The sequence below is a fragment of the Gobio gobio genome (assembly GCF_949357685.1).
Source record: "Gobio gobio genome assembly, chromosome: 12".
Taxonomy (NCBI): domain Eukaryota; kingdom Metazoa; phylum Chordata; class Actinopteri; order Cypriniformes; family Gobionidae; genus Gobio; species Gobio gobio.
In genome coordinates this window covers 48331422-48358840 of record NC_137105.1, presented here as the reverse complement: position 1 = coordinate 48358840, position 27419 = coordinate 48331422, and the positions used below count along the sequence as shown (strand labels likewise).

General features: G+C 38.2%; 1 protein-coding gene across 8 annotated transcripts; it reads left to right on the top strand.

The window, feature by feature from the left end:
- The first annotated feature begins 1073 nt into the window (after window positions 1–1073).
- Window positions 1074–27389, top strand: mideasa (mitotic deacetylase associated SANT domain protein a). Of its 8 annotated transcripts, none has more exons than XM_079831606.1 (15): window positions 1187–1250; window positions 1903–1979; window positions 2619–2695; window positions 2815–4140; window positions 9956–10183; window positions 14376–14688; window positions 15961–16027; window positions 16108–16250; window positions 16352–16455; window positions 18777–18852; window positions 20030–20118; window positions 20215–20277; window positions 23493–23594; window positions 23746–23957; window positions 26412–27389. In XM_079831606.1, the coding sequence occupies exons 4-15, from the start codon at window positions 2830–2832 to the stop codon at window positions 26644–26646; spliced, it is 2943 nt and encodes a 980-aa protein (XP_079687732.1). In that variant the 5' UTR covers window positions 1187–1250; window positions 1903–1979; window positions 2619–2695; window positions 2815–2829; the 3' UTR covers window positions 26647–27389. The 8 variants fall into 8 exon arrangements, with proteins under 8 accessions (XP_079687733.1, XP_079687730.1, XP_079687726.1 ...); XM_079831602.1 differs by having other exon boundaries at window positions 1189–1250; window positions 20215–20337; XM_079831607.1 differs by lacking the exon at window positions 1903–1979 and having other exon boundaries at window positions 1074–1505; window positions 23749–23957.
- Window positions 27390–27419: the final 30 nt, after the last annotated feature.

Genomic DNA, 27419 nt, shown 5'->3' with positions numbered 1-27419 from the left:
ATATGTTGAGCGTGTGAACACGATGGCCAATCAGAGACATATATGTTGAGCGTGTGAACATGATGGCCAATCAGAGACATATATGTTGAGCGTGTGAACACGATGGCCAATCAGAGACATATATGTTGAGCGTGTGAACACGATGGCCAATCAGAGACATATATGTTGAGCGTGTGAACACAATGGCCAATCAGAGACATGTATGTTGAGCGTGTGAACACGATGGCCAATCAGAGACATATATGTTGAGCGTGTGAACACGATGGCCAATCAGAGACATATATGTTGAGCGTGTGAACACGATGGCCAATCGCAGACATATATGTTGAATGCGTGAACACGATGGCCAATCAGAGACATATATGTTGAGTGTGTGAACACGATGGCCAATCAGAGACATATATGTTGAGCGTGTGAACACGATGGCCAATAACTGACATATATGTTGAGCGTGTGAACACGATGGCCAATCAGTGCTTCTGGGTCCAAACGCTCTATCTCATACCACAAGAAAAACAGCAAACGGTGTTAATATACACACACGATGTGGTGTAATCCTACAAAAATATATAGGCTAATCATAACCTTTATCTCCATACCAAAACTCCAGATGGCCAGATAGTGATTCATCTTTTATAAATCATTAAAATATTAATGTCTGCGACCCTGTGAGCACAGAGACTGGTGTGTAGACTGTAAGAATTTAAAATGTTTAACTTTTTAAAATGTTTGATGCCTAATATGAATAATATAGCGCTCATAAATGGCATTCTCAAGTGAAACGAATTGAGGCTTGGAGCCAGAAACGGCGTTCCTTACGTCACAACTTAAACGGATTCTGTACGCGAACAGACCAAAACAACAACAAAAAACTTTCCGACACAGAAAGCACTTTTCAAAGTAGAATAACTGGCATTGTTTTTATGAGAAACAAGTCGGTGAATTTAGCATGTTTCCTACATATCTGCAAGCATATTATTGCATTTATGCTTTAGTAAAGTGAAAAACATACATACAGCACCTTTAAATATTGCACATTCCATTCCAGCAGTGCGCGAGGAGTTCCTTCCGTCCAATCACAGTCGCCTCGCCTTCAATCCGAGACACGCCGATTGGCTGCGAACTGTTTTGTTGATAAATAACTTTGATGGATTGATTATATCAAGAGGATCCTCGAACCCTACGCATCCTGCAAACAGACAGTATCGGTAAAATTGCGCTTAAGCGGCAGAATGTAAACAGGAAAGCAGGTGACTAACCGAGGTGTTCGCATACAAAAAGTTGTTGGTTTTGTCAGCGTACATGTTAGAAAGGCCTCTCGATGCATTATGACACGGTGTTTTAGCGTGTCAAATGTGCGCACTTAGGTCTAGGTGTGTTTATGTGTGTTTATGCTCGTGCACGCTGTTGACTTTGCCCAAGGCTTGAACTGTAATGTGCTGTCAGATCTGTCACCCGAACTTGAAAAGTAAGGAAGGGGGACGTCAATACCATATTGCATCAGTGTAAGTACGCTACACTTCTTACTAATCTGCTTTCATACTCGACAGGAGCAAAGTGCACGCATACTGATACTCTAGTCTAGTCTCACGGGGAAGTGTGTAGGGTGCTTTGCTGTGCAGCATTGCTTATAGGTATATTTTGTTATAATAAATGTTTTCATCGTAGTTTCTGGGTTGGGAGGGGTCATCAATGGGTTGAAAAGTAGTTCTGCTTGTTCTCTCTCTCTCCTGTATTCTCTCCCTATCTCTCTCACTCCCTTTCCCTCTTCACTTCCTGTAATTCTTGTTGTCTTGCATTGCACTTTTAATGCCCCTCCCGTGCCTGTCTGCTGTTGCCTTCTGCATTCGTGTTAGTCAGGTTTCCTGGTTTTAGACCACTGTGTTCCGTCTCCACGCACAGATCTTGCCAAATACAGCCATGCATTTTATGATATGCATATGGAAATATTTGCACATTTGGTGTCCTGTCAATCGTGGGTAAGTTTTGACATGTTACATGGCCTGTTAGGGAATTGGTGATCTGAAGTTTACTTGAAAAATCATTCTATTGATTGTTTCTGTAGAGATTTGATTTGTTTATTTGGGGGCCAACATTGACATTTGGGTCAGAAATGAGAGTTTCCATGATAAAGAAAACCAAAAAGGCTTAGATATGTATACTTTTTGTATCATTTTTGAGAAAAGTTTAATTTAATGATTTAAAAAAATGTATTGCGGTTTTCAAAAAGATTTTGCACAATGTTTTGTTATATATATTTTTTCATTATGATATCAGGATTTGCTTTACCTTGACCTTAAAAAATATAAACATTAATTTTAATTAAAAAAACTAAAAACATGTTTATTATTAGAGAGTGCCCAAGAGACCAGATAATGGAAACAAATATGATACAATTTCAATCCTTTCGCATTGGTTTGCAGAGTTCGGAGAAACTTTGTGTTCTCTCACCAAAAGAAAAAGTGTTGCGTTTACTCACAAAACTTAGATCGTGCGAGTTATTGTTTGTATGAATAGCATGATTATTGTATTTTTTGTCTTTTTATAATCCAAATGGCATTATACTCCTGTTGTGACTGATTTCAAAACCTAACTTTTTGTCTCCCTCTCCTTTTTAGAACATTTCCCGGGACTGAGGAATGACTGAGTTTTTAAATATTTACACCACCTTTATACTGCAGTTTAGAAGCGGGAGGTGAGCATGTTCTCTGCTCTGTAAAACATTAATATTATTTCACTCAGCCTTGTTCAAACCTAATCAGGCTTATTTAAAATGGAAGTGCTGAATGCCCTGGGTTTTTGCTCGTCTTCTAGTTTCACACAACTGCCATGAGTCTTTCTCCACACCAGAGAGGAACCATAAACAGTATTAGCAAGCAGAATGTTGAAGCCATCGGTGAAACAATGCAGCATTCAGGAGATCTCTTCTACAACGTGGGAGCTGCTTCCTTGGAGCTAACTCACAGCAGTCCAGAGGGTTTGGTGGATTCTAGCGCTGACGTCCAGGGCGTTTTCAAATCTGATAAAGGATATCCGGTCCGAGGGCATTTTCAGCAATCGGGACCAGTGCAGACCTCGACTTGGTTTCAGGGCCTCCAGAACATGAATAAGTGGACACAGAACTTTGGCCCTTCTCAAAATGCTATGGACGACCCAAGGGCCTTTCACAAAAGTCATGAGATGGAGGCTGTGAAGTTGGAGAAGCTTTCGCCAGGTTCCTCGCAGTCTTACACAGACACCTCTCACGTTCCTGGGGCGGATTGGGACCATCACACGATGGCAGCCATGCATCATGCTCAATTCCAGGCTCTCCAGCAAGGTCACAGACCTGCAGACCTCCAATATCAGCCTCAGGGCATGCATCACGACATGGCTGATTCCACTCTGCAACCCTTCCAGTTGGCGTTTGGACCTACCACGCAAACGCAGGCAAGCGGTTTCCAACAAGTCTTCCAAGGCACCAATCCGTCTTTAAATATGAATTACAATGAGAAGCCGAAATCACAACAGCAACTCTTGCAGTTGCAACAGCAACAGCAGCAGCTGCAACGCCAACAGCAGATGCAACAGATGCAACAGATGCAGCAAATGCGTCAATTGCAGCAGCAACAACAGCATCAAATACAGCAGCAGCAACGGCTGCATCAAATGCAACAGCAATACCACCAGCAGAAGAAAAGGCAGGAACAGCTGCAACAGATGCAACTGCAGCAACATGCGCCAGGTTTCCAACACCTTGAGTCAATAGAAAAACCGCGAATCAAACAAGAGATTGAGTCACCGGATTTTACCAGCACTCAGGTGAAAACAGAATTGAGTCAGACTCAGCCCACTGTCCCACAACATCTGGTTCCTCTGGAATCTGGCCCTGCGGAGGCCGCTCCAGACCTTCAAGAACCCCAAACCAAACGTCAGGTCCCCCCTCGCCGCTCTCGGCGACTCTCTAAAGATGGCGTCTCTCCTCAAGGTGACCAACCCTCCAAGGACAAGGTTTCTTCCCAGAACGGAGGAGTTGGTGGAGTCCAAGGACCCATAGTGGGTGTCATCCAAAGCACTCAGAGACGACGGAGGGCCTCGAAAGAGATCAACCTCGAGACTCTGGCACAAAAGGCTTCGGAGATGGAATTTCTGCCAGCAAAGGTGAGCCCATTTCATTTGGAAATCCATTTGAAGCCTAATTTTACAAAAGTGGAATAGTGTTGTCAAAAGTACCAACTTCGATACCAAGTCGGTACAGAAATCTTAAAAATGAGACGATACCAGCATTTTCCTCTAGCGTTTTAAACAGCTCTGATTGGCCATTGTGTTTACACACTCAACATTTGTGTCGGTGATTGGCCATCGTGTTCACACGCTCAAAATATATATATATCTCTGATTGGCCATTGTGTTCACGTGCTCAACATATATGAAAATTTTATGAAAATGCACTGTCGATTGATGCACTTATGTAATCTCGTTGTACTAACAATGACAAATAAATTATAAATGATAAAAAATTAAATAAATTATGTCTCTGATTGGCCATTGTGTTCACGCGCTCAACATATACGTCTCAGATTGGCCATTGTGTTTACGCGCTCAACATATATGTCTCTGATTGGCCATCGTTTTCCCACGCTCAACATATATGTCTCAGATTGGCCATTGTGTTTACGCGCTCAACATATATGTCTCAGATTGGCCATTGTGTTTACGCGCTCAACATATATGTCTCTGATTGGCCATTGTGTTCACGCGCTCAACATATATGTCTCAGATTGGCCATTGTGTTTACGCGCTCAACATATATGTCTCTGATTGGCCATTGATTGTGTTCACATGCTCAACATATATGTCTCTGATTGGCCATTGTGTTCACGCGCTCAACATATATGTCTCAGATTGGCCATTGTGTTTACGCGCTCAACATATATGTCTCTGATTGGCCATTGATTGTGTTCACATGCTCAACATATATGTCTCTGATTGGCCATTGTGTTCACGCGCTCAACATATATGTCTCTGATTGGCCATTGTGTTCACGCGCTCAACATATATGTCTCAGATTGGCCATTGTGTTTACGCGCTCAACATATATGTCTCTGATTGGCCATCGTGTTCACACGCTCAACATATATGTCTCTGATTGGCCATCGTGTTCACACGTTCAACACAGGGCCGGCTCTAGCTCTTTGGTTGCCTTAGGCGAGATTGAGTTTTGTGCCCCCCCCCCCCCCCTTAATTGTTAAGCCCACCGGCATTATATAGTTGCCAGTGTATAGTTGTCATTTTCCTTCTGTAAGTATTTTTCTAGATATTATCCATGTTTTATATCTTAATGACACACAAGCAGACAACCAAATAAAGGATTTAAAGAAAAAAAAAAATTAACTTCCTTCCTGTCACATGAGACTGCCCACTTCCTACCCCTACTTCCAGGGAGCACAACGAAGGCAAACCCTCCCAAAGAAAGGTAATTTTCATGTTACTAATAAGTATTTTTTGTTGACATATATATATCAACATAATCATGAAGGTCTCTAGAATCATCCAAACAAAATACATCTTACAACAGATCTATAGTTTTTAGTATACTTAGTCAAAAATAATAAATTTGATTATGAATAAAGATTGATCTGTTGAAAGCAGTTATTTTGAGTTAGATGCTAAATGTTCTCCTCTTATACATATTTGACATTGAAGGGGTGCATACAACATATTTGCCCACCGGCAACTATAGTTGCCACAGATTCAAATACGATTTTCAAGAAAAAATACAAAAACCTGGGGAAAATAAATGCAGAACATGCCATTCAGAAAAAATTGGGCACAAATGGGTTAAGTATTTATAAAAACTATATAAACAAAAATGCTCCTATTGTTACTCCAAGACTTAAAAAGCTAATTATGACTTAAATGATACACTCTAATAAATTGCACATACAAAAATGCTACAAAGAACGTTGGAGGATATTTAACAAATTATGACTCAAACTATGGATGAACAAACAAAAATGCTTTTATAGTCACTCCAACACTTAATCAAGAAAATTAAGACTTGAAGGATCAACTGCAATACATTGGTCATACACAAATGCTAGAAAGAATGTTCAAGGATATTTACCAAATATTAACTCCAAAAACTGTGCAAAAACTCTCTTAAGCACCTGTAAAGACACTTAAGCAAATTATGACCCATAAACTGGATTAACTATAGCCTACCCTCTACAAACAAAAGTGCTATTATGGATATACTGTACTTACCACTACAAAATTAAAATATATAAGTTCTTGTAGCTCTATCCCTATCTTAAATAATAAAAGATGAACAGTTGTTTCTGGCATTTCTATTCACCTTGAAAATTGACGCAGCATTAAAATTTGGCTCGTCTGGATTTCCTTATTGTCAGTGAAATGCGTAGTAATATGTAGATAACTAGCTAGCTAGTGATAGCTTAGTGACAGCAATAAAACGTCCAATGCCGTCCAATATTAGTTGATAATATCGATAATACGAAGTAAATTTATTTCGTTTGACACCTTTATGGCTGAGATGAGAAGACTTACCTCTATACTGGGCTTTCTTTTGATCGTCTGCCTTTCTCTTTTTCCGTCCCTGTGTACTCGAGGGTTTAGACCGCTTCATTTTTGAAGAACGCGCCAGTGCTGAGCACTTGCCTGACATAACTGTGCTAGACAATATTCACTTTCAATTCAATCTAATAATCAGGTTAAGTAATTAAACGTGCGGCTGAGGGGGCGCCCAAGGATGATCATGTTTAATAAACAGTATGTTTTATTTCGCTTGTTTTAATTCTATGCTTAATGGGAAGTAAGTTTAAGGGCGCCACTAGAGGGCGCCTGGCTGCGCCCCCAACACATTTGTCGCCCTAGGCAACCGCCTAGCTCGCCTATAGCAAACGCCGGCCCTGGTTCAACATATATGTCTCTGATTGGCCATCGTGTTCACACGCTCATCATATATGTCTCTGATTGGCCATCGTGTTCACACGCTCAACTTATATGTCTCTGATTGGCCATCGTGTTCACGCGCTCAACATATTTGTCTGTGATTGGCTACAATGATCAACAATCTTCACTTCACTTCACACAGCATTTGAAAGCAGGCGTCTATCAGCGGATATAATAGGGATCCGCTGATGGACGCATGCTTTCAAACGCTCCCGTGTGTATCTGTGTAAGCGCTCGCTCTCTTCTTTTTAGTATTTATAAAATGTTTTTGAAGTGTTGATCTTTGTAGCCGCTCACAGACATGTATGTTGAGTGTGTGAACACGATGGCCAATCAGAGGTGTTTATGAATCCATTCAACAGCGCTCAAAACGCTAGAAGGAAACATTTAAAGGAACTGTATGTAAGAAATGTATTTCAATTAATCATAAAATGGCCCTGATATGTCACTAGACATTAAGAAATCATGTTAATTTCAAATATTTATATCACTGACAACGGTTGTCCGGCCAAGATATTGTCATTTTAAAAGTGAAGTTGCAGCCCTCAACTGATGTTGATGTTGACATGTTGTGTCATGCCTGAAGCCCCACCCTCCACCTGTCTACCAATCACGAAGTCAGTAGTGTTTCTGCATTCGGGTTGCCAGCTCTGCTCTAGTTACCACAGCTGCAGCTACAAACTTTTTGGATAAACAATGTCTAACTTTACGAAACCTAAACGACCTCGTTAGGAATCAGAAAAACGTTGTGACAGTGTCCGAAATAAAACAAGGATTTGTATAAGAGATGCCTTTGAAAGATGGAGACGGCTGAAAACGGAGAATAATTTGAAGACTGATGCCAACGTTGCTAATTTTCTCCTGGACAGGTAAGGTTCATCTATGTTTGGCTAACTTGTAACGTTACTTAATGTAAATGGACATTTCAAATATTCATGACAGTCGAACAAAGATATGCATGTTCGTGCAAAGTAACGTTAGGTTAGCGCAGATGGAGGAGGTGGGTCATTGAATTGAAAAGGTAACGTTAAGGAATTGTTTGGTAAATAAAAACGGCGAGTCGTCATTGCTAACATTAGTAATGCATTATCAGAGCCCGTTTCTCTGTCATTATGCTGAGACGCTGAGGAAAACAACATTAGCACGCCTATTATGGCAATGTGAAAACGTATTTGAGACCGTAGCCTAACGTTACCTCATATTCCTCATTCGTTCTTCGCATATATAGTGGACAAAACATGCTGCAAGTTGACCTGTAAGACCATTGCTAATGTTATTTAGCTTTGCTGTAATTTTACTATAATATACTATAGTATTTTTTCATGTGGGAATGTACGAGCGTTCATATTTACGATTATATTTGGCTAATCGCCATAAGTAAATTGCGATTCATAATTACTTCACAAAACATCGCTCTTGAAGCATAAACATAATTAACAGAAAGAAAAAAACGTACTGTGTAGGACTCGTCACTTGCCATTGAAAGCTCCGTGTAGCAGCCTACGTTCCTGCTGGATCCTGCAGCCTATCTGGCAACCTCGAGTCAGGGGGAGGGGGAGAGGGGATACACCGCTCTACAGTAATTTGAAAGTGATTGCAGTACCAGTTTTGGCCACAGTCCTACATACAGCTCCTTTAATATTCAATATTATATGGAACATATTTGAAAATACTGGGCTGGAAATGTCCTTAAATACATTTTTTGTGTGCCACTAGCATCACCAAACATAATTATATTATGCAAATATATTAATTGTTTTCAAAAAGGTTTCTTGAGCACACTCCCTTCCTGTTATTAGTCAAACAAACAGATAGTCCTGCTCCCCAAATCCATTCCATTGGTTGTGCCACTGTTACGTAATTTGCATTTTTTTAACGCCACAGTGTTTAAACTCTCATGTGTGGTTAAACCATTCAAAAGTTTGGTGTTTGTAAGATTTTGAATGTATTTTTTTAGGTTTCTTATGCTCAACAGGCTGCATTTATTTGTGAAAATCTAATAATTTATTTGTTAAATTTGATTACAATTTAAAAGAATGACTTTCTAATATGAATTTTTTTTTAAATGTGATTTATTCCTGTGATCAAAGCTGCATTTCAGCATCATTACACCAGTTTTTCAGTGTCACATGATCCTTCAGAAATCATTCTAATGTGATGATTTTCAAGATTTTTTGAGTAGAAAGTTCAAAAGAACAGAAGTTATTGGAAATGTAATGTTATAAATTGCTTATCTGTCATGTTTGATCGTTTTAATTTGTCATCGCTGAATTTATAAGCCTGTTTTTTTTACTGTAAAAAATATCTTACTGACCACTGAACAGCTTTGTATGCCTTAAATATTTAATATTATTATGACATGTTTTGCTAAGTTGTTGTTTAAACAAGCTTATGAATTGGCTTATTCAAAACCTTAACATTTCCACTGCTGACTCTAGTAAGAAGCTGAAGCTGGGGGAAACGTATCACTAATTTTATAACTAATCAAACTATAAAGTAAACATCTCGGTACAAACTCAGCTCATTGTGTTTGCTATCGAGCTTCGCCTGTCATATACAGTATGATGTGCAGTAAAGTTTATGGCGTTGGTGTGTATTGTGAAGTGTGCTCATTTGGTGAGCAGCTGCATGTCTGCACACCTTCACATTCCACATTCTCGCTAAATCCTTTCAGTTGAACTTGGGAGTGGCTGATTCACCAAACACTATTTGCTAACATTTATCCAATCCAAACTTCACAAAACAAGAAGCTTAAGGTATGCATGATTTCTTTTAAATATCGTGGAGTTTCCTCATATACGTCGATGTAACAGGAAATAGACATCTATATATATATGAGATGGTTATTTAAAAAGAAAAAATATTAAAAACATGGACTGTAACTGTGTTTTTAAGATCCCCATCTAGTTCTGACTCACTTAAACGCTGCAGGTACACATAATTAACTTGATTTGTGTCTCTCTCTATCCCTTCTTTTGTCTTTTTAATCTTTTCTTAATAGTGTGATGACATTAGCACTGGTAGACCAGCTGGTATGGCCCCCCTAGTCATCCCAGTCTCTGTGCCAGTTCGGAGAGGTCAAACCCAAACGGACGTGCAGGGCAGCTGGGCACAGATGGATAATGTTCGGCATCCTTCAGAGATTTCACATCAACCTGACCGCAAACCCTCTGTTATTGTAGCACGCCGGCACTCTTTGAAGAACTCCGCGTCCGAGAGCTTCATCAAGGTACAGGTTAATGTCAAGTCAAGTTGGCTTTATTTATATAGTGCTTGATACAACAATTGTTTCAAAGTAGCTTTACAGTGATAAATAAGGATCAATGATGCAAACAATTCAATTCTGCTGGAAAGAATCACTTAAAAAGACAATAGTGTCATTATTCAGCTTAAGTCAGTTCAGTGTTGATTCATTTCGGTTCAGTGACTGTGTAAAGTTCATCAAATATGAAATGAGTTCAATTCAGCTAAAAAAAACAGTGATGCCATCATCCAGCTCAGTTCAGTTCCAGTAGTGTCAATGCAGTCAAATCAAAAATATTTCTGAATATTAAAGGCACAGTATGTAATTTTCACCACTAGAGGGCGCTTATTCTAAACAAAGGCGTAGCTCGATGACGCCTGATTTCGTGGAAAAGCCAGTGGAAAAGAATCCGACAGGACTCGGGCAGAAATCATATTCATTAGGGATGCTCTGATCAGGATTTTTGCTGCCGATACCGAGTACCGATTTGTTGTCATGGTGATCAGCCGATAGAGACAGAGCGACACGCATCATAATCTGAAGACCACGCCCACCGGGGGGGAAAACAATCAAACCGTCTCCATTGACTTTGCATTGCGGGAGGCTGCCTTCTTGTCATTTCGGACTTGTAACAAAAAACTGAACAATGTATAAAAGCTGATATGTGACAAAGTGTACAGCAAACAAGCTAAACGAAACCCAGAAGCAAAAACCCAGACGTTTTTATAAGCTGTTGACCCAAAAAACGAGCGTTTAAGGACAAAAAAGTGGATTCAGGCCATTGAGACAGAGCGCGACGGGTCATATTACAGTGAGAACTACGACGACTAGAGGGAACGTAATCAGCCACTGTAAATATAATATATAAAACGGACATTTGGATATTTGACTTAACAGTGACAAAATATTTACTGCACACATAGACATATTGAGGCATACTGAGTGTCAGGATCCCAAAATTGACCCATTCTTCAGCTGAAGCTTCACCTCGTATTGCCTGTATCCACTTTTATCTTCTTAAACGCTCGTTTTTTTGGGTCGACAGCTTATAAAAACTTATTTCTGTGTTTTTTAGCTTGTTTGCTGTACACCTTGTCACATATCAGCTTTTAGACATTGTTCTGTTTTTTGTTATAAGTCCGAAATGACAATGAGGCAGCCTCACGCAATGCAAAGTCAATGGAGAGCGTTGGATTGTTTTCCCCCCCGGTGTGGGCGTGGCCTAAATACGCTCTGTCTCTATACCGATCCCGATTCCAATGCTTCACTGATTTGTAAGCTCTCTGATCACTGTTAACCTTTTTTCAGAGAAAAAAAATAATATATATATATATGTTATAATCTATATGTTATATATAGATTATATTTTTGTTAAATTTTTATGGTAATTATGTACTGTAATGTAACCATTGTTTTAAAGGGGCTATATGCAACTTTTTCACCTAAATAATAAACATAACAATAGCCTTTTTATTTTACCATTTATGACTCAAACATCTCCTGATGAGCATACTGACACCTTGTCCACTCACAGTGGGTGCACCTATAAGCCTGTATCCTATTTTTCCTATTTTCTGGCGGGTCGTTTTTTCCCACGCTGTCTGCGGATGTGACGTCACCACCGCTGCGAGAGCGAGCAGAAAATAAGAGCAGTTCTGTTTTTTGGCCACAGGTGTCAGTCGCGAGTTTAAATTTCAGAAAAACGCATATAGCCCCTTTAACAGGGTACTAAATACATCACAAAAATTATTCATTATACAGTGAACACTTTAATATGCCTTTAAAATGGGGTTTCTGCGTAAAACTATGCATATCAGGATACTTAATAGGGCTGTATTTTCTATGTTTTTCTATTTGGATAAAAACAAATCTGTATTTATTTTATGCCCAATGATGTCCTAAAAATAATGTTGATATTGTACAAGTACAGTGAATGTAATTTAGGCATGTATTAATAAATAAATCTTTTAATTCACTGAACTAAAAATTAAAATGATAGTAGCCTATATTTGATTACCCAATTATAATGGTCACTTTCATAAAAATATACATACTTGTAGGTTTAAAATCCTACATATGGCACATTTATTGTCCAACATCAAATATTTTAGAAATATGTATATTTTAGTCAGAATTATTGTGTTCTTTGCGCTCCTTTTGTTTGGTGCGGATGCGCGCGGCGGCGCTCGCGGAAGTCTGAATTTTAGCAGAGATTCACTTGCAGAAGGCTTGTCGTCTCCTGACAGCAAAATGGACATATTTGCATGACTTTCTAACATTTAAAGATGGAGAATATCCCTGTGAAATGTAAGTTATGCACTGAGGAAAGCACCACATTTCAAACGCATTAAACTCCGCAAGTATGTTAGGCTTTCTGTCTGTCAGTTCAAGTAGCCTAACGTTATCTCTCAGAGCATCTGACAGGGCAAGCTGCTTTAAACTATACGTGTTAACAATATCTTACCAGTTATTTTAAAGCCCTTAATATAAAGCATGTGTCATGTTTAAGACAAATTGTATCATGCACTTTCCCTGCATCAGATCACTGCGTACTCCGCTATTTTTCAGATGCGTTCGTATCAAACTACTGTAGGCTATATCAATACTTCTGAACGGCGTTCACCCATCCCTTAGGACCGACTGACCCGTGTTCAACTGCTACGCCCTCACGTGATGACGTCATCAAATTGCGATCGGTTCGTGAGATCGGCCAAGTTAGTGAGTACCGATCGAGTCATAAAATATGATTATCGGCCGATACCGATAGATGGGAGCATCCCTAATATTCATGAGCGAATGTATTACAGATGTATGAGTGTTACTGTAGTGTGAAGCAGGAGCGGGACGAGGCGCTGGAGCGATTGCTAATGAGAGACGAGCGGACACACGGCTAGAGAGCAGTGGAGCTTTTATTCTGTCAGACGAGCGCTTCCTCTTCTTCTGCTCATGTGTGTGTGGGGAACGCAGCGCTGCTTTATCATATCACACACATCTGAGGGTGCTTTCACACCTGCTTCATTTAGTTTGGTTGAATCGTACTAGAGTTCGTTTTCCCCTTTGGTGTGGGTCGTTTGGTCAGGAGAGAAAGCAGCAATTGCACCAAAAGCGGACAAAACAAGCGTATGAGAGCTCCTGGAAGAGGTGGTCTTGGTACACTTTCAGACGAACTCTGGAGTGGTTTGTTTGTGGTGAGAACGTGATCCAGACCCAACTGCAAAAAGTACGGATAATTTTTGGACTAAACCAGCTGCCGTAGTCAGCTGCGCTGTGCATTGTGGGATGAGGAAGTGTTTGTTGACAGTTTGCACTTTAGCATGGCAGCTCGCGGACAAACTTAGAGCCTGCTGAGCCTCTCACAAGAACGGCGCGATCTTCGCTTGAAGTGACGACGAGCGATGGGCGCTCGCCGTTTGCAGTGCATTACAACGTTGTTTTCAAGCCGCATCCTCACTTCATTATAGAAATGTATTGTTTTCATATTGTGGTGTATACAAACAATGTAATAGATTATGGCCAGGGACAAAACCAGCCCGCGCAGTCGCAGTTTAGGAAATACGCCATGGCCAATGAGTGATGTGGATGTTGTCATGTGACTGCATTTTTGGTTCGTTTCAATAGTCGTCTTGGTTAAAATTGCTGATTTCTCTGGATTTAAACATCCTTGGAAACATCTGGGATAATGTAAGTCAACAAAATAACACTGTTCAAGTGGTCCTTTTGGATATTTTAATCCAAAAATCTTACATATTGTGCCTTTAAGTGTCCCCAACTAAGCAAACCAAAGGCGATAGTGGCAAGGAACCCAAGCTCTTATAACATCTCAAATCATTTACATACTTTTGCACACTAAAAGTGTACTTTTAAACTATTTAGAGCTTTTAAAATTGTTGTTAAAGGGATAGTTCAGCCAAAAATAAAACTTCTGTCATCATTTATTCACCGTCACGTTTTTCCAAACCTGTATGTTTTTCTTTCGTCTGCTGAACACTGAAGAATCAAACAGTTGACTGTAGTCATTCAGACTTTCATAGTATGGAGAGAAAAAAAATGGAAGTCAATGGCTACCGTCAGCTGTTTCAAACTTCAAAATATCTTCTTAAGTGATTAAATGATGACTGAAGTTTCATTTTTGGCTGAACTATCTCTTATCTGTTTCTGCCATTTATGTTTCAATCAGGGTACAGGGCAAGAGGACAAATCCAGGCGCCGCCCCCGACCTGAGCCTCTGGTCATTCCTCAGCCATGCACTTTCATCGCCCCTTCTGTGTACTCCAGCATCACCCCCTACCAGAGCAATCTGCGCTCCCCAGTGCGCCTGCCAGACCATGCCAGCATCATCCCGCCGTACACCCCTCCGCCCATTCTTTCGCCTGTGCGTGAAGGCTCTGGGCTGTACTCTGTTCTGTTCCTCTCCTCTATGGCAGCAGGCAGCCAGGCCCTGCCACCCCCATCCACACCCCGGGGCACCACACGAAGCTTGCTGCGCACAAGTGCGTTCCACCTTGCATTTTGGGTTTTTTATTAGTAGCAATTTACAAATAAGGTTCTAAGCATTAACATTTACTAATGCATTAGTTATAACAAACCAACAATAGTTTCTTACAGCATGATTTACAATATAAACACAGTTTTATTATTAACATGGTAATAACTAATGCTAACTTATGTAACCTTATTGTAAAGTGTCTCCTTTTTATCTTCAGTATTTGTATGTTTATTCATACTTATTAATAGATGAATTAGATGAGATCATTAATTAGGTATTATGAACTATCAATAAACTGTACATTCCTACTGCATTTATTAATCTTCATTAAAATTCGTTAATATACATTGTTAGTTCATTATTCATTAACTAGTGTTAATTTATACAACTCAAAATCTATTATTATACTTAACCTAGATGAATAATACTGTAATTGTATGGTTCATTAGTTAATACATTAGGTGTCATGAACTAATTATGTTAACAAACTCGGTAACACTTTATTTTACAGTGTCCTTGTTACATATGTTACATGTACGTACCATAGTAATAACAGTAAATTATGTATAATTACATGCAAACCCTAATCCTACCATAACCCTATAGTAAGTACATAGTTAATTAATATTACTCAGTACTTATATATATATAATAACACTGTAACAATGACACCTTAAAATAAAGTGTAACCACAAACTCTATTGTTAAAAATGTTACAGTACAAACATTTTATGTAGTTTACAGTGTCCTTCTGACATGTTAAATTATTATAGTAATAACAGTAAATTATGCACAATTACATGCAACTAACCCTCAACAAAACCCTTACCCTATAGTAAGTACATGTAGTTACTTAATATTACTCAGTACTTAAATGTATAATTAAAGTGTAACAACGTCACTAAAATAAAGTATAATTCTTTATTTTAAGGTGTCATTATTACAGTGTAATTATACATTTAAGTACTGAGCAACATTGATTAACTACGTACTATAGGGTTATGATTAGGGTTTGAATATAATTATACATCATTTACTTTTATTACTATAATAAGTACATGTAACATGTCACAAGGACACTGTAAAATAAAGTGTTACCAAAAAAGAAAATGTAGTGTTGTTGTATTAGTTAAAAATGTGCTAACTAACGTCACTTTAAGTGTCACCTTTTCTGACTATTTGTTTATTCTTACTTATTAATTCCAAGTGTAGATGAACTGTGTAGTCATATTGAGATGATTAATCTCTCTCTCTTGTTGACTTGTTTTCTGCACAGGCAGTTCTGATATCACTCCTCCTGTACTCCCACTGATTGGAGAAGCAACGCCTGTCAGCCTTGAACCGTGAGTATTTATTTAAAAAAGCTATTCGTCACAATCACTGTGCACTAATCTAATATATTCTCCCTCTCTTGCATGTTTAGGCGCATAAACATCGGCTCTCATTATCAGGCAGAGATTCCAGAACTCAGGGATCAGACCTTGGCCCCAAATGACCAGCATAAAGCTACTTTGGTCTGGCTCCCTAATTCAGAGACCGATTCTACGGCCTCCCAGGAAACAAGATGTAACTTCTCTTTATACTGCATTGATATAACTAATGCTCGCCAAATACATATTACACAGATATACTCACATACTTCCATTCCAATCCTTATTATTTTCCAGTTGATGACCTTATGAACCTGGTCTGCTCCAGTGTCATGTGTGGAGGAGGAACCAACCCGGAGCTGGCGATGCACTGCCTGCACGAGTGCAGAGGGGATGTCATGGTGAGCACAGTCCTCAATGCACAGATGAATGTACAGAAGCACTAAAAAGTGTTTGGACGCTTAAAGGGATAGTTCACCCGAAAATGTACTCGCCCTCAAGTCATCCTAGGCGTATATGACTTTCTTCTTTCAGACGAATACAATTGGAGTTATATAAAATAAATGATTGGCTCTTCCAAGCTTTATAATGGCAGTGAATAGCAGCCCAAAATTTAAAGTTTAAAGTTAAATAAAAAAATTTAAAGCCCAAACCATTGTAAAAGTGCTCCACACGGCTCTGGGGGGTTAATAAAGGCCTTCTGAAGCGAATCAATGGGTTTTTGCAAGAAAAATATCCATATTTAACACGTTATAAAGTAAAATATCTAGCTTCTGGCGGACTGTGTTGAGTACTTTTATAATGGATGGATGCACTTTTTTGGGCTTCAAATTTTGGGCTGCCATTATAATGCTTATAATGCAATTTTTTAAAGCTACACTGTGTGATATTTTCCCCCATCTAGCGGTGAAAAGGTATATGACCATCCAGTGAATATTAGTTTCTCTTCCTCTCAATTCTGATTTCGTTTTAACTCCTACGGTGGCCGATTTAGTCCAAGATTAACATGGCTTCCAGTTCGACCTCGTCCACATTCGACACGGTGCCATCGAGTGTTAAAACGCGAAAGGCGAAGCTTGAATTCACGGGTATGTCCCTCTTTGGCTAATGTACTTTCAAGATGCAGGGGCAACATGGCGACCTGCATTCAAACCCCTCACCCGTATGTATTTTCAATGGCATATTATAAACTTACGAGAATACTTTATTACTTGAAAGAAGTAAATATACATTAATTAGCACATATTTTTTTGAAAGAACTAAGTGTTTTTAGCTAAGAATAAACTAAAAAAGTTACACAGTGTAGCTTTAATATAACTCAGATTGTATTCGTCTGAAAGAAGAACGTCATATACACCTAGGATGGCTTGAGGGTGAGTAAATCATGGGGTAATTTTCATTTTTGGGTGAACTAACCCGTTACAGGTGCAATAGGTGATTTATTTATTTATTTATTTATTTATTTATTTATTTTTTGCTGGTTGAATGTCTCCTCATATCCTGATAGCAATCACTATGTTAAGCGGTCTATAAATTATAAATATATATTGTCTGTGGAAGGTGTAGGACCATAAAATGTTCGTTCAATCATTGCATTCGGTCCAAATTTAATGATAGCATGTGTTGTGTTTGCATAGCACTGCGCAGCCTGTTCACGCAGGCATCACATGTCATTAGAACGTTCACGTACGCTGTGCAGAGCGAGAATGGCAGGCGAACAGTTGTTTACGTTAGTTATTATTATAGACCTGTTACTCACTGTACTGTAAAGTTTTCTCACCGCTGAATGACACCAATCCAATAACATCGTCTCTGGTCGTCTCGCTTCTGGTCTGTGTTTTGGAGGAGGTGTGGCTTTGGACGGCAATTTGCAGGAAGGATGGGATCTTAATCATCATATGCTTTCAATGCTAGCAGGCTAAAGTTAGCATTTCCCAGATCACCTATTGCATTTTTAAGTTAAACTTAATAATCTGACTTCAGACATCTAAAAATCACATTGATACCAGTTGGTAAAATGTAATTGGGGGGGGAAAATATTTTTTTTTTTTACAAAATTGTTTGTTAAATATTATATCTAATGCAATGAAATTCATACACTGTTAATGACTTACACTAGCATTCAAAAGTTTGGGGTCAGTACGATTTTTTTAATGTTTGTAGTATGGCGAATAAACCCCGCCTTCTAAATGAAAGAGACAATCGTTGATTACTAAAGTCATTGCGTCATTGCAGCTGCCGTTAGACGCTCCGGTTGCTATAGAAACAGGCAGTGTCCTGAGACCCGCTTATGATTGTGCATGCGCATTAGCTTTGTCCAGACTTTTGTCATGATTCGAGTGTTTAGAAACAAAATTTATGAGACAGTTGTTGTCAGTTTTCATCGGTGATTTCAAATAAGAAATTTAATCGTAAGCTTGGCGAACAGTTTTGGAGAATTTGATGTTTCCCCATTCAAAGAGGCGATTCAAAGATGGCTGCCGAGTGAAATGACTTCTCTTAAAGAGACTTTGCTTACACTCACCAGGGCTGTATTTATTTGATCAAAAATACAGTAAAAATAGCAATATTATGACTTAAAATATCTGAAAATGTAATTTATTACTGTGATGGCAAAGCTGCATTTTCAGCAACAAAAAAAAAAAAAGATTTGACACTTTTAAGTGTCTAAAAGTGTCAAAATGTTTCTGGAGAAACAACAAATATTGCTTTGACTCTGTAGGAAACTCTGGATATGATGATGATGAAGAATCCCATCTTCTCCAGGAACCACCATCTGGCCAACTACCACTACGCAGGTAAAACTCATTTACACATGTAGTTGTAACATACTGTTTTGAGACACAAAGGCTGAGGATCCACAATCATAATCAAAAAAACAGACAAAAGGTCTTGTGTATGACCTTTTGCCTGTTTTTTTGACTATGATTGTGGATTACCCTTTAATAAAGCTGCGTTTGGATCCTCAGCCTTTGTGTCTCAAAACAGTATGTTACAAGCAGTCCAAACCAGACAGGAGAGACATAAGGGTAATCCACACAACGGGCAAGTAATTCGAAACCAGCGAAAACACTCAGAAAAGCAGTATTACAACAAACAAAGACTTCACAATGAATGATTGAGATAACCAGGCTTATATATGGTGAGGTAAACAGGGTAATGAGACACAGGTGGATGTAATCAGGGATGATGAGTCGGGGCAGAGAGTTATGGGAAATGTAGTCCTTGATGGAGTGACAGTCCGGGGTGGAGTGCCCTCTGGTGGTAATCTCGGGCACTCTCACTGGTGAATTGTGACAGTAATAGTGGCAGCTAATGACAAAGCTCAAATATTAGTGCCGTCAATCATTTAAAAAAATCGGATAAACTAATCAATCACGCATTTTTCTCACAACTAACGTTAAAATCTTTAATATATACCAAATAAATATTTGTTTAATGGCATGTTATTACTAAGTACTACAAACGAATGCCAGTATCACTGACACCAAATATTATATAAATATGAATATAAATTTTAAAAAAAATCTCAATTTCTGGGGATGGAATTGAAAGACATCATTTTTAACATTTAATGGGCTTTAATATATTATAAAAATTGTTCATTTAAATGAACTTGAAACAATCCTCACTAGGGCTCTCACGATTTGTCTAAGAAATAATTGTGATTATGATTATTAGTCATAATCGCAATTATTGCAGTCTCTTTAAGCTGCATTATATTTGAAGTAATTGTCTTTTGGTCTATGTCTTCCCATTGTGACTTCTAAAATAACCTCAATTACATCCAATAACCACGATCAGATTATTTAAAGGGATAGTGCACCCAAAAATCCTGTCATCATTTAGTCAAGCTCAAGTTGTTCCAAACCTGTATGAAGTTCTTTCTACACAAAGCAAGATGTTTGGAAGGATGGTAGTCAATGGCTGCCGAGATCTGATAGAAAGAGATTGATGTTCCATAAATATTGACAGGCTCAGATTGCTGGACTGTGGATGAAAAACGATTCTTCAACAAGGGAATTTCTGCTTACAGGAAAGATTTCTTCATGGTGCAAATGCTGGTATGCTGCCTTTTTTGTTTCCTGTCTTATGATTGGTCATATATAAAGTAAATCAAAGGTGACATTGTGTTTTTGTTTATCTGTCTGTTTTGGCAGGTGAGGACTAAAACAGTGGCACAGTGTGTGGAGTTCTACTACACTTACAAGAAACAAGCGAAGGTTGGTCGTAATGGGACTTATACATATGGACCTTCAGACCCAGAGGAAAGCCTCCCTGTGGTAAAGGCTATTAGTTCTTACTGATTTTAGACATTGGGCCCTATCATACACCCGGCGCAATGTGGCAGCAGGCGTGACGCAAGTGTTTTTTGCTAGTTTCAATCCGACGCTGTTCTCATTTTCACGTCCTACGCCTACGTTGTTTAAATAGGAAATGCACTCGCGCCCATCTGGGCGTCTGGTCTGAGACCAGAACACTGGTCTGTGTTCAGGCGCATTGTTGGTGTGTTGCTATTTTGAGGAACTGAAAGCGACTGCGCCGTTGACCAAAAACAACCTAGTCTAAAGCAGGGCTTAAAAACTGAAAAAAATATCAATCGGTTCACTCCGAGCAGAAACGATATTATAGCGTTTCCGTTTTTGCGTTCCTCAATAAACATTACTGTTCCGAAAACGGTTTGATTTGAAAAAATACCGGTTAATAACGTTATTTTAATTTAGCCTATACAAATATGTATAAATAGACTTATTTTTCACTCAATAATAATAATACGCATGGTAATTAAACTTGAATATTTATTTCATAACATTTTTAAAACCACAACAGAAATGCATGCATTAATTACAAAGCATAAACAGCGGACCTGTTTTAATGGAGCGTTAGACAATCGAAAGTGGCCTCTTATGCCTAATTCTTTTCAGAAGAGTGATAAAATTCTTTGTTCATAACTTTTTTTCAACATGACTTGTTTTAAAAATTGCATGAATAAAGAATAAATAAACTGGATAACCATTGCTCTTTTAATGCACCGTCAACTGCTAATTTCAAAGCAAACACTGCGCAACACGTCCTTGCATCACATAATCAAATTCAGTCAGCTAATAAAGCTTGATCATTTAATGCAATATAACATACCATTTAATACGAAGCATCAACCGTATAGAAAACATTGACCTGTCCTGTATTGGCAATCTGAAAGACTATAGGAAAAATGTTTGATAGATGCTAGTAACCTACTTGGATAGGCTTAAACGGAATCCACAAACTAGCCTAAATCAGACTATTTGAGCTTAAAGTCCGAACTGCTTATTTAAACATACGAAAAGAATGTCCTCCAATACCTGCACATTCATTGTAGACCTCAGCGGGGAAAGAAATGTACTTGAGGCATGTAAATGCCCGCTCATACTGACTTGCGTACCGGTAGATTCATAGACGACTGGTGCGCTGGCATTTCACTCATGCTTGATCCTTCAACGTCACATGCTGTACTACTCTATTCATGATTGGTCACGGCCAAATTAAAATATTAAAAGAACGATAAAATAAATGTATTAACCGGTTAATGGCCGTTTCAAATTAACGTTTCTGTTCAGAACGATTCAAGTTGATTTTGATTTCGTTTTCGTTCCTCTTAAAATTTTGTTCGTTTCCGGTTTACGTTTTCGTTCCTTGAACCGGTTCAGAGCCCTGGTCTAAAGACACAGTATCTTTTGTGTTATTTAAAGGGCGTGTTAGTAATGTGTGCCTATAAGCGGGTGCACAACGCACATTAGGGCTGCAACGACACGTCGCGTCGATGTCATGACACGAAAATACGTTGACATGCGTGAAATGCGTTGACCCGTCGACGTCACATTATTTACGTTCTAGACTAGAACAGATCTAGAATAATGCCGGCTTCTGCTCCCGGGCATTGTGAAAATGATCATTTATCATATAAAGCCAGACCGCGACTAAAATAACCGCAGAATAAAACTGTGCTTTGTTCGCTCTTTAACGCCGGTTTCACACTTCACGCGGTGGCAGAGCAGAAGCTGTGTGTGTGGAGAGCGGGAGCCGCGCGCCCGTTGGGCTTTCACACTGCCAGTGTTTGTATTGCAAATACAGAAGAATATTGTCCATTCGGTCACATTTTCCGGTGTTCTTCTCCGACCCCAGTACGTCTCATGCTTTGATTTATTATGGGCAGCATAATCTGCTTCAAATGCGACCGGGTTCCCCTCTGTCCCAAACACATATGCATAATAACATGCTGTATATAGGTAGTTTACATGATTAAAGTAACATTAAAATTAAGATATGCATCTAGTTTTAATCATTTAAATGTGTCTTTGAAGTTTGGGCAAAAACTTCTGGCGGCTTTAGTCGGTGTTTATGCACATGTACTGTATATCTTCAAAATGGACGACTAGTTATACATTAAAACTATGCTGAAAGCTCCTGTACGTGAACCTTTTGCAGATAAATACAAGTGCATTTTCGTTTACTATTGACACAAATCAATAAGTAAATCATACTCAACTACTATAGAAAACAACTTTTCCTAATTAGGCCTACTCTGTATACATTTTATGATGAATAGTATCATTAGTTATACATATTGTTTAAAATGTTTCTTGTGTTCATATATTTAATTATAAAATGGCTTAAGTACACTACCCTTCCTGAAATACAATTAATATTGTCATCATTCATTGATTTCATGTTAAAATAATATACAAATTCACTACCCTCTTTGAAATACAATAATCAGTAAAAAAGAATCATCAGATGAATCTGGAAAATAATCGTTCGATTAGTCGACTAATCGGAAAAATAATCGCTAGATTAGTCGACAGAAAAAATAATCGTTAGTTGCAGCTCTAACGCACACACACTCTGCTTATTACACACACAGGGACGCGCAGCAGCACACACACATTTTTAAATATTAAAAATAAAAGGATTCCTCTCTGGAGAAGCGTTCAGTCTTTCCTCTCGCAAATCCCGCCATGTAAATAGCAAATCCACCATGGTACGAGCACAACTGGCTTTTAAAGGGAATGGGAGATGAGACTCTGATTGGTTTAATGCACGTTACGCCCAAAACACACCCATGACTCATTAAGAGACGAGGGACAACCCTTTTGGACCATGTGCCGGGCGCGCCAACCATTTTTCCCGTCGTTAAACTTGCAAAATTGGATTCAGACACGCCCTAAGTGCACCAGCGTCGTGTGCTTTAGACCATGCGCTCAGATCGTTAAAATAGGGCCCATTGTCATTTTCTTTGGCTTTTTAGCACATGAACAGTAGGACCCAAAAGTGTAAGACCACACTGAAAGTCATTAATAATTTAAATATAAACAGAAAATGTGTACACATGTAAAATGTGATGCATACTTGCCTTTCGTTTTTATATCATCAGTCTGTTCTTTCATCTCTAACATAGATGACTGTGAAAGAGGAAGAAAATGAACAACAGGTGGGAACACAAGATCATGTGTATGAGCGTCTACAAGATGTGACCAAGACACTGCAGGACAATGAGAATGTGCGTATTTGGAGTGAAAGCGTACACCTCTTTGTATAAATGTAGTAATTACACCATAAAGACTATGTTATGTTTCTCTGGGTTGGAATATTAAATGTCTTGTTACTCCAGCCAAATGAATAGCTCATTCTGTCTTTACTGGTTCCTCCAGAAGAGGGCAGATGTGGCTCATGTGGACCAGAAGAATGGCTCTGCGGAAGAGTCTTCTGGCCTGATGCCGGCGGCTCAACCCTCCTTTAAAACTCCTTCACCTGCACCTCCGAAGCCTCGCGCTGACAATGCCGGGAAGAAAAGCAGGGCCTCGACCGCCAGCAAACCTCAGGGAGAGCCAGAGGGGATTTTCCCTTGCAAGAAGTGCACCAGGTGAGTCTGTTTGTTTATGCTGGTCTTTGAATTTCTACTCATTCAAATTGCAATTTACCTCAAAGGACAGTTTTCTTCCAGAGGTTTCTTCCAGCAGTTGCACATATTTAAGGGTTTACACTGTACTGTATTTTTACTCCTACACTGTATTTTACAGTATGTGCACTAACAGTGTACTTACCTAAGAAAGTACTGGGTAATATAAGGTAAGGTTAGGTTTAGGGGTAGGTTCGGGGTTAGTACCTAGTTATTACTCAGTTTAATTGTAATTACTATAAATGCACAGTATGTACATGGGGAACAGGACAGTAAAATAAACTGCCACTGTACATGAGAATTCTGCCCTCTGTACTCTTTATGGGGATTTGATATTCAGACACTGAAATATTAATTTCAGTATTAATATTATCACAATTAATTGATTAAAATATTGCTAAATTGTATTTTAATATTACATATATAATGGTAATGTTCCAATATTATTACATTTAGACTGTGATTTTCTCCAAATTAATCAATATATTAATATATCAATACAGTATTTATTCATGAATATATATATATATATACACACACACTTAAATCGCTTTAAAGGCCACATACAATAATTCAGCAATTTTATCCTGCAAAGCAGAGGGAAATTATGTAACTTATGTTTAAAAGTATCCTTAAAGGTGTAGAAAATAATGTCATAATTTACTCACCCTCATGTCGTTCCAAGCCCATGAGATTTTCATTCAGATTTGAAATACAAATAAAGAGATATTTTTAATGAAATCTGAGATTTTTGTCTCTCCATTGACAGTCCAACACCACTTTGACGCTTCAAAAAGTTCATAAAGAGATCGTCAAACTAATGATTTGAGTGGTTTAGTCCAAATTGTGTGTGTGAGTTGATGAATGTTTATATGTGATTAAAAGCCAAAATGCAAATCGCGTCTCTTGAAAACATTTGGACTGAACCGCTCAATTCATATGGATTTATTTTTTTGTTGAACTTTTTGAAGTGTCCACGTGTCAGTTGTGTAGCTGTCAATGGAGGGACATAAAGCGCTCAGATTTCATCTAAAATATCTTTAATTGTGTTTCGATGATGAACGAAAGTCTTACGGGTTTAGAACGTCGAGGGTGAGTAAATGATGACAGTATTTTCCTTTTTGGGTGAACTACCCTTCTAGGGTCTTCGGGGTCTTTTCTGACCCCAAAGGACGTTTGCTCAAATTAAAATTAAAATGTCCCTTTGTCCAAATGGCATGAGATTTTGTACGGTAGTCAACACTCTCTAGATCTACAAATAAATTAATTAATTGGATTGATATCTGTTTTTATGTTCATGTGACAAAAAAATTTACAAAATTCATCCTCAAAAACAGAAACAACACAGAACACGCATACAGAAATGAAGTGGCACAAATGCATAAAACATAAAACATCCACAATGCAAAATGATCAGGCTAACATACACACACACACACACACACACACACAGGAATACATTTGTTATTGCTTGTTATTGCTGTTCAGTTCATTGAATGTTGATGTTCATGTTGTGTATTTTTTTACTCGATATGTAATATAACTGTTCATTTCTGTACATTTTTGTTCTGTTACAGTTAGTAACTGAAGTGTAGATTAAATTTGTAGAATTATAAGAAAATCAGAAGTTTGAAATAAATGATAAACTCTAAAGACTCCAACTTTTCTCTTGTTCAGGTTTGATTGTAATCATAAAGTAACATCATTGAAAAAAAGATTTTTTCAGTACAAAAATGCTAAACTTTGACAAAATTTATTAATTTTAATTGTTATAATTGTGATTTCATAACATTTAGATTTGAATCCAACTGAAAAATAGGTGTGAAAAGATGTCTTTCAGTCAGTCAAATAGCACATCGTGGAGCTCTGCAGCCATTTACTGATAAAAGTCTTTTTTTTTATTATAAAACTGTATTTTCCAAAAGATGGGCAAAAATCTTACACTAAGCCATGTCAAATAATCCATGTTATCCCCACAAATGAAAGTTAGAAATTTGGGTCTTTTATAAAGGGAATTTTACATAAAAAACTGATTTTGTGTGAAAATCCATTAAAAACTATATTTATTAATTTATTTATATACATTTAAAAATTATTATAAATACTCCAAAAACTGCACAGATGTTGAGTAAAAACATTAATAAACAGAGTAAAATTACATTTGTTCTAAAAAAAACTATTGTTTTGTTACAAAATTACATTTTGTTGCCTGGGGTCTGTGGAGACCCCAAAGACCCTGAGTGTAATTCCCAAACGAAGACCGTACAAGGGTTAAGGACAGATGCTTCTAACACTTCTAACACTTTTATAAATCCCTATATTCATAACATACTCACAGCTGTTTTTTAGCTAGCCAGTGGCTTTAGGTATATATACCGAATAATGTACTTATTTTGACGTCCTTGTGTGTGTATTTAGGGTGTTCTATAAGGTGAAGAGCAGGAGCGCTCACATGAAGAGTCACTCCGAGCAGGAGAAGAAGGCGGCAGCGCTGCGCCAAAGAGAAGAGGAGGAGCGAGCGGCTAAGGCCAGGCAGGAGATGCTAGCGGAAGCGAGGAGGAAGGAGGCAGAAGGAGTAAAGCAAGAAGAGAGTAGTGGAGCTGAGGAAAGCCCTGCAGAGCAAGATGATGAGCAGGATGAGGACTGGCATTGAGGAACTAGAGGACTCCTGTAGTGCCAGTCGGTACCAAAGCATCTCAGTTAAGGAGTTAAGGGCAGTTGGAATGATAACAGTGGATCATATGCCTTCGTCTTTTTATTATTACCAAAATTTTAAAAGAACTTTCCTTTGGTATGTATTTTTTTTAAATGCGGATGTGTGGCAATTGGGCATCATTCACGATGAATGAGGTTGAAATATTAAATCAAAAGAATATGAGCTGATTGTTAAACTTTTCTAGAAATGTACAGTCTTTGATTTTGATCAGAGTACCTGAACACCTTTTGTATGCGTTCACTGAGATTGTATTTTTTACATGTGTTTATGTAATATACATAATATGTAATCAAGAACACAGACAAACTTCTCTCCCTTCTACCTATGGACTATTTCAATTCAATATTTCTTGTGCATGAAATGTATATAATGCATAAAAAAATCTCTTTGTATTATATTGTGTACAATATTGATCCGGATGTGTTTTTTCAGTACTCTAAACTTAAAAGAATGTGTATATTTATGTTTTGAATGCACTTAAGGGGAGTGGATTATTGGGAATAAGGGATTTAAAAAAAATAAAAGCTTACATGTACATAAAATATGAAGTTTAGCAAATCACAACAAATACATATTTTACATATTGATCACATTTTTCACACTTCGTTGACTATTGTGACCATGCTTGATATTTGCTATATTTCATAAATGTGTGCACAATAAAAACAAACTTTCAGTATAAACTTGTATTATTTGACTTTAAGGGCTAT

What these genes read in the sequence shown, in the direction of transcription:
- mideasa (XM_079831600.1), top strand. Translation starts at nt 2,830, where the DNA reads ATGAGTCTTTCTCCACACCAGAGAGGAACCATAAACAGTATTAGCAAG. An exon ending in ACGAAGCTTGCTGCGCACAA is followed by an intron (nt 14,689 to 15,960) that starts GTGCGTTCCACC and finishes TTTTCTGCACAG; the next exon opens with GCAGTTCTGATATCACTCCT. An exon ending in TCTTCATGGTGCAAATGCTG is followed by an intron (nt 20,119 to 20,214) that starts GTATGCTGCCTT and finishes CTGTTTTGGCAG; the next exon opens with GTGAGGACTAAAACAGTGGC.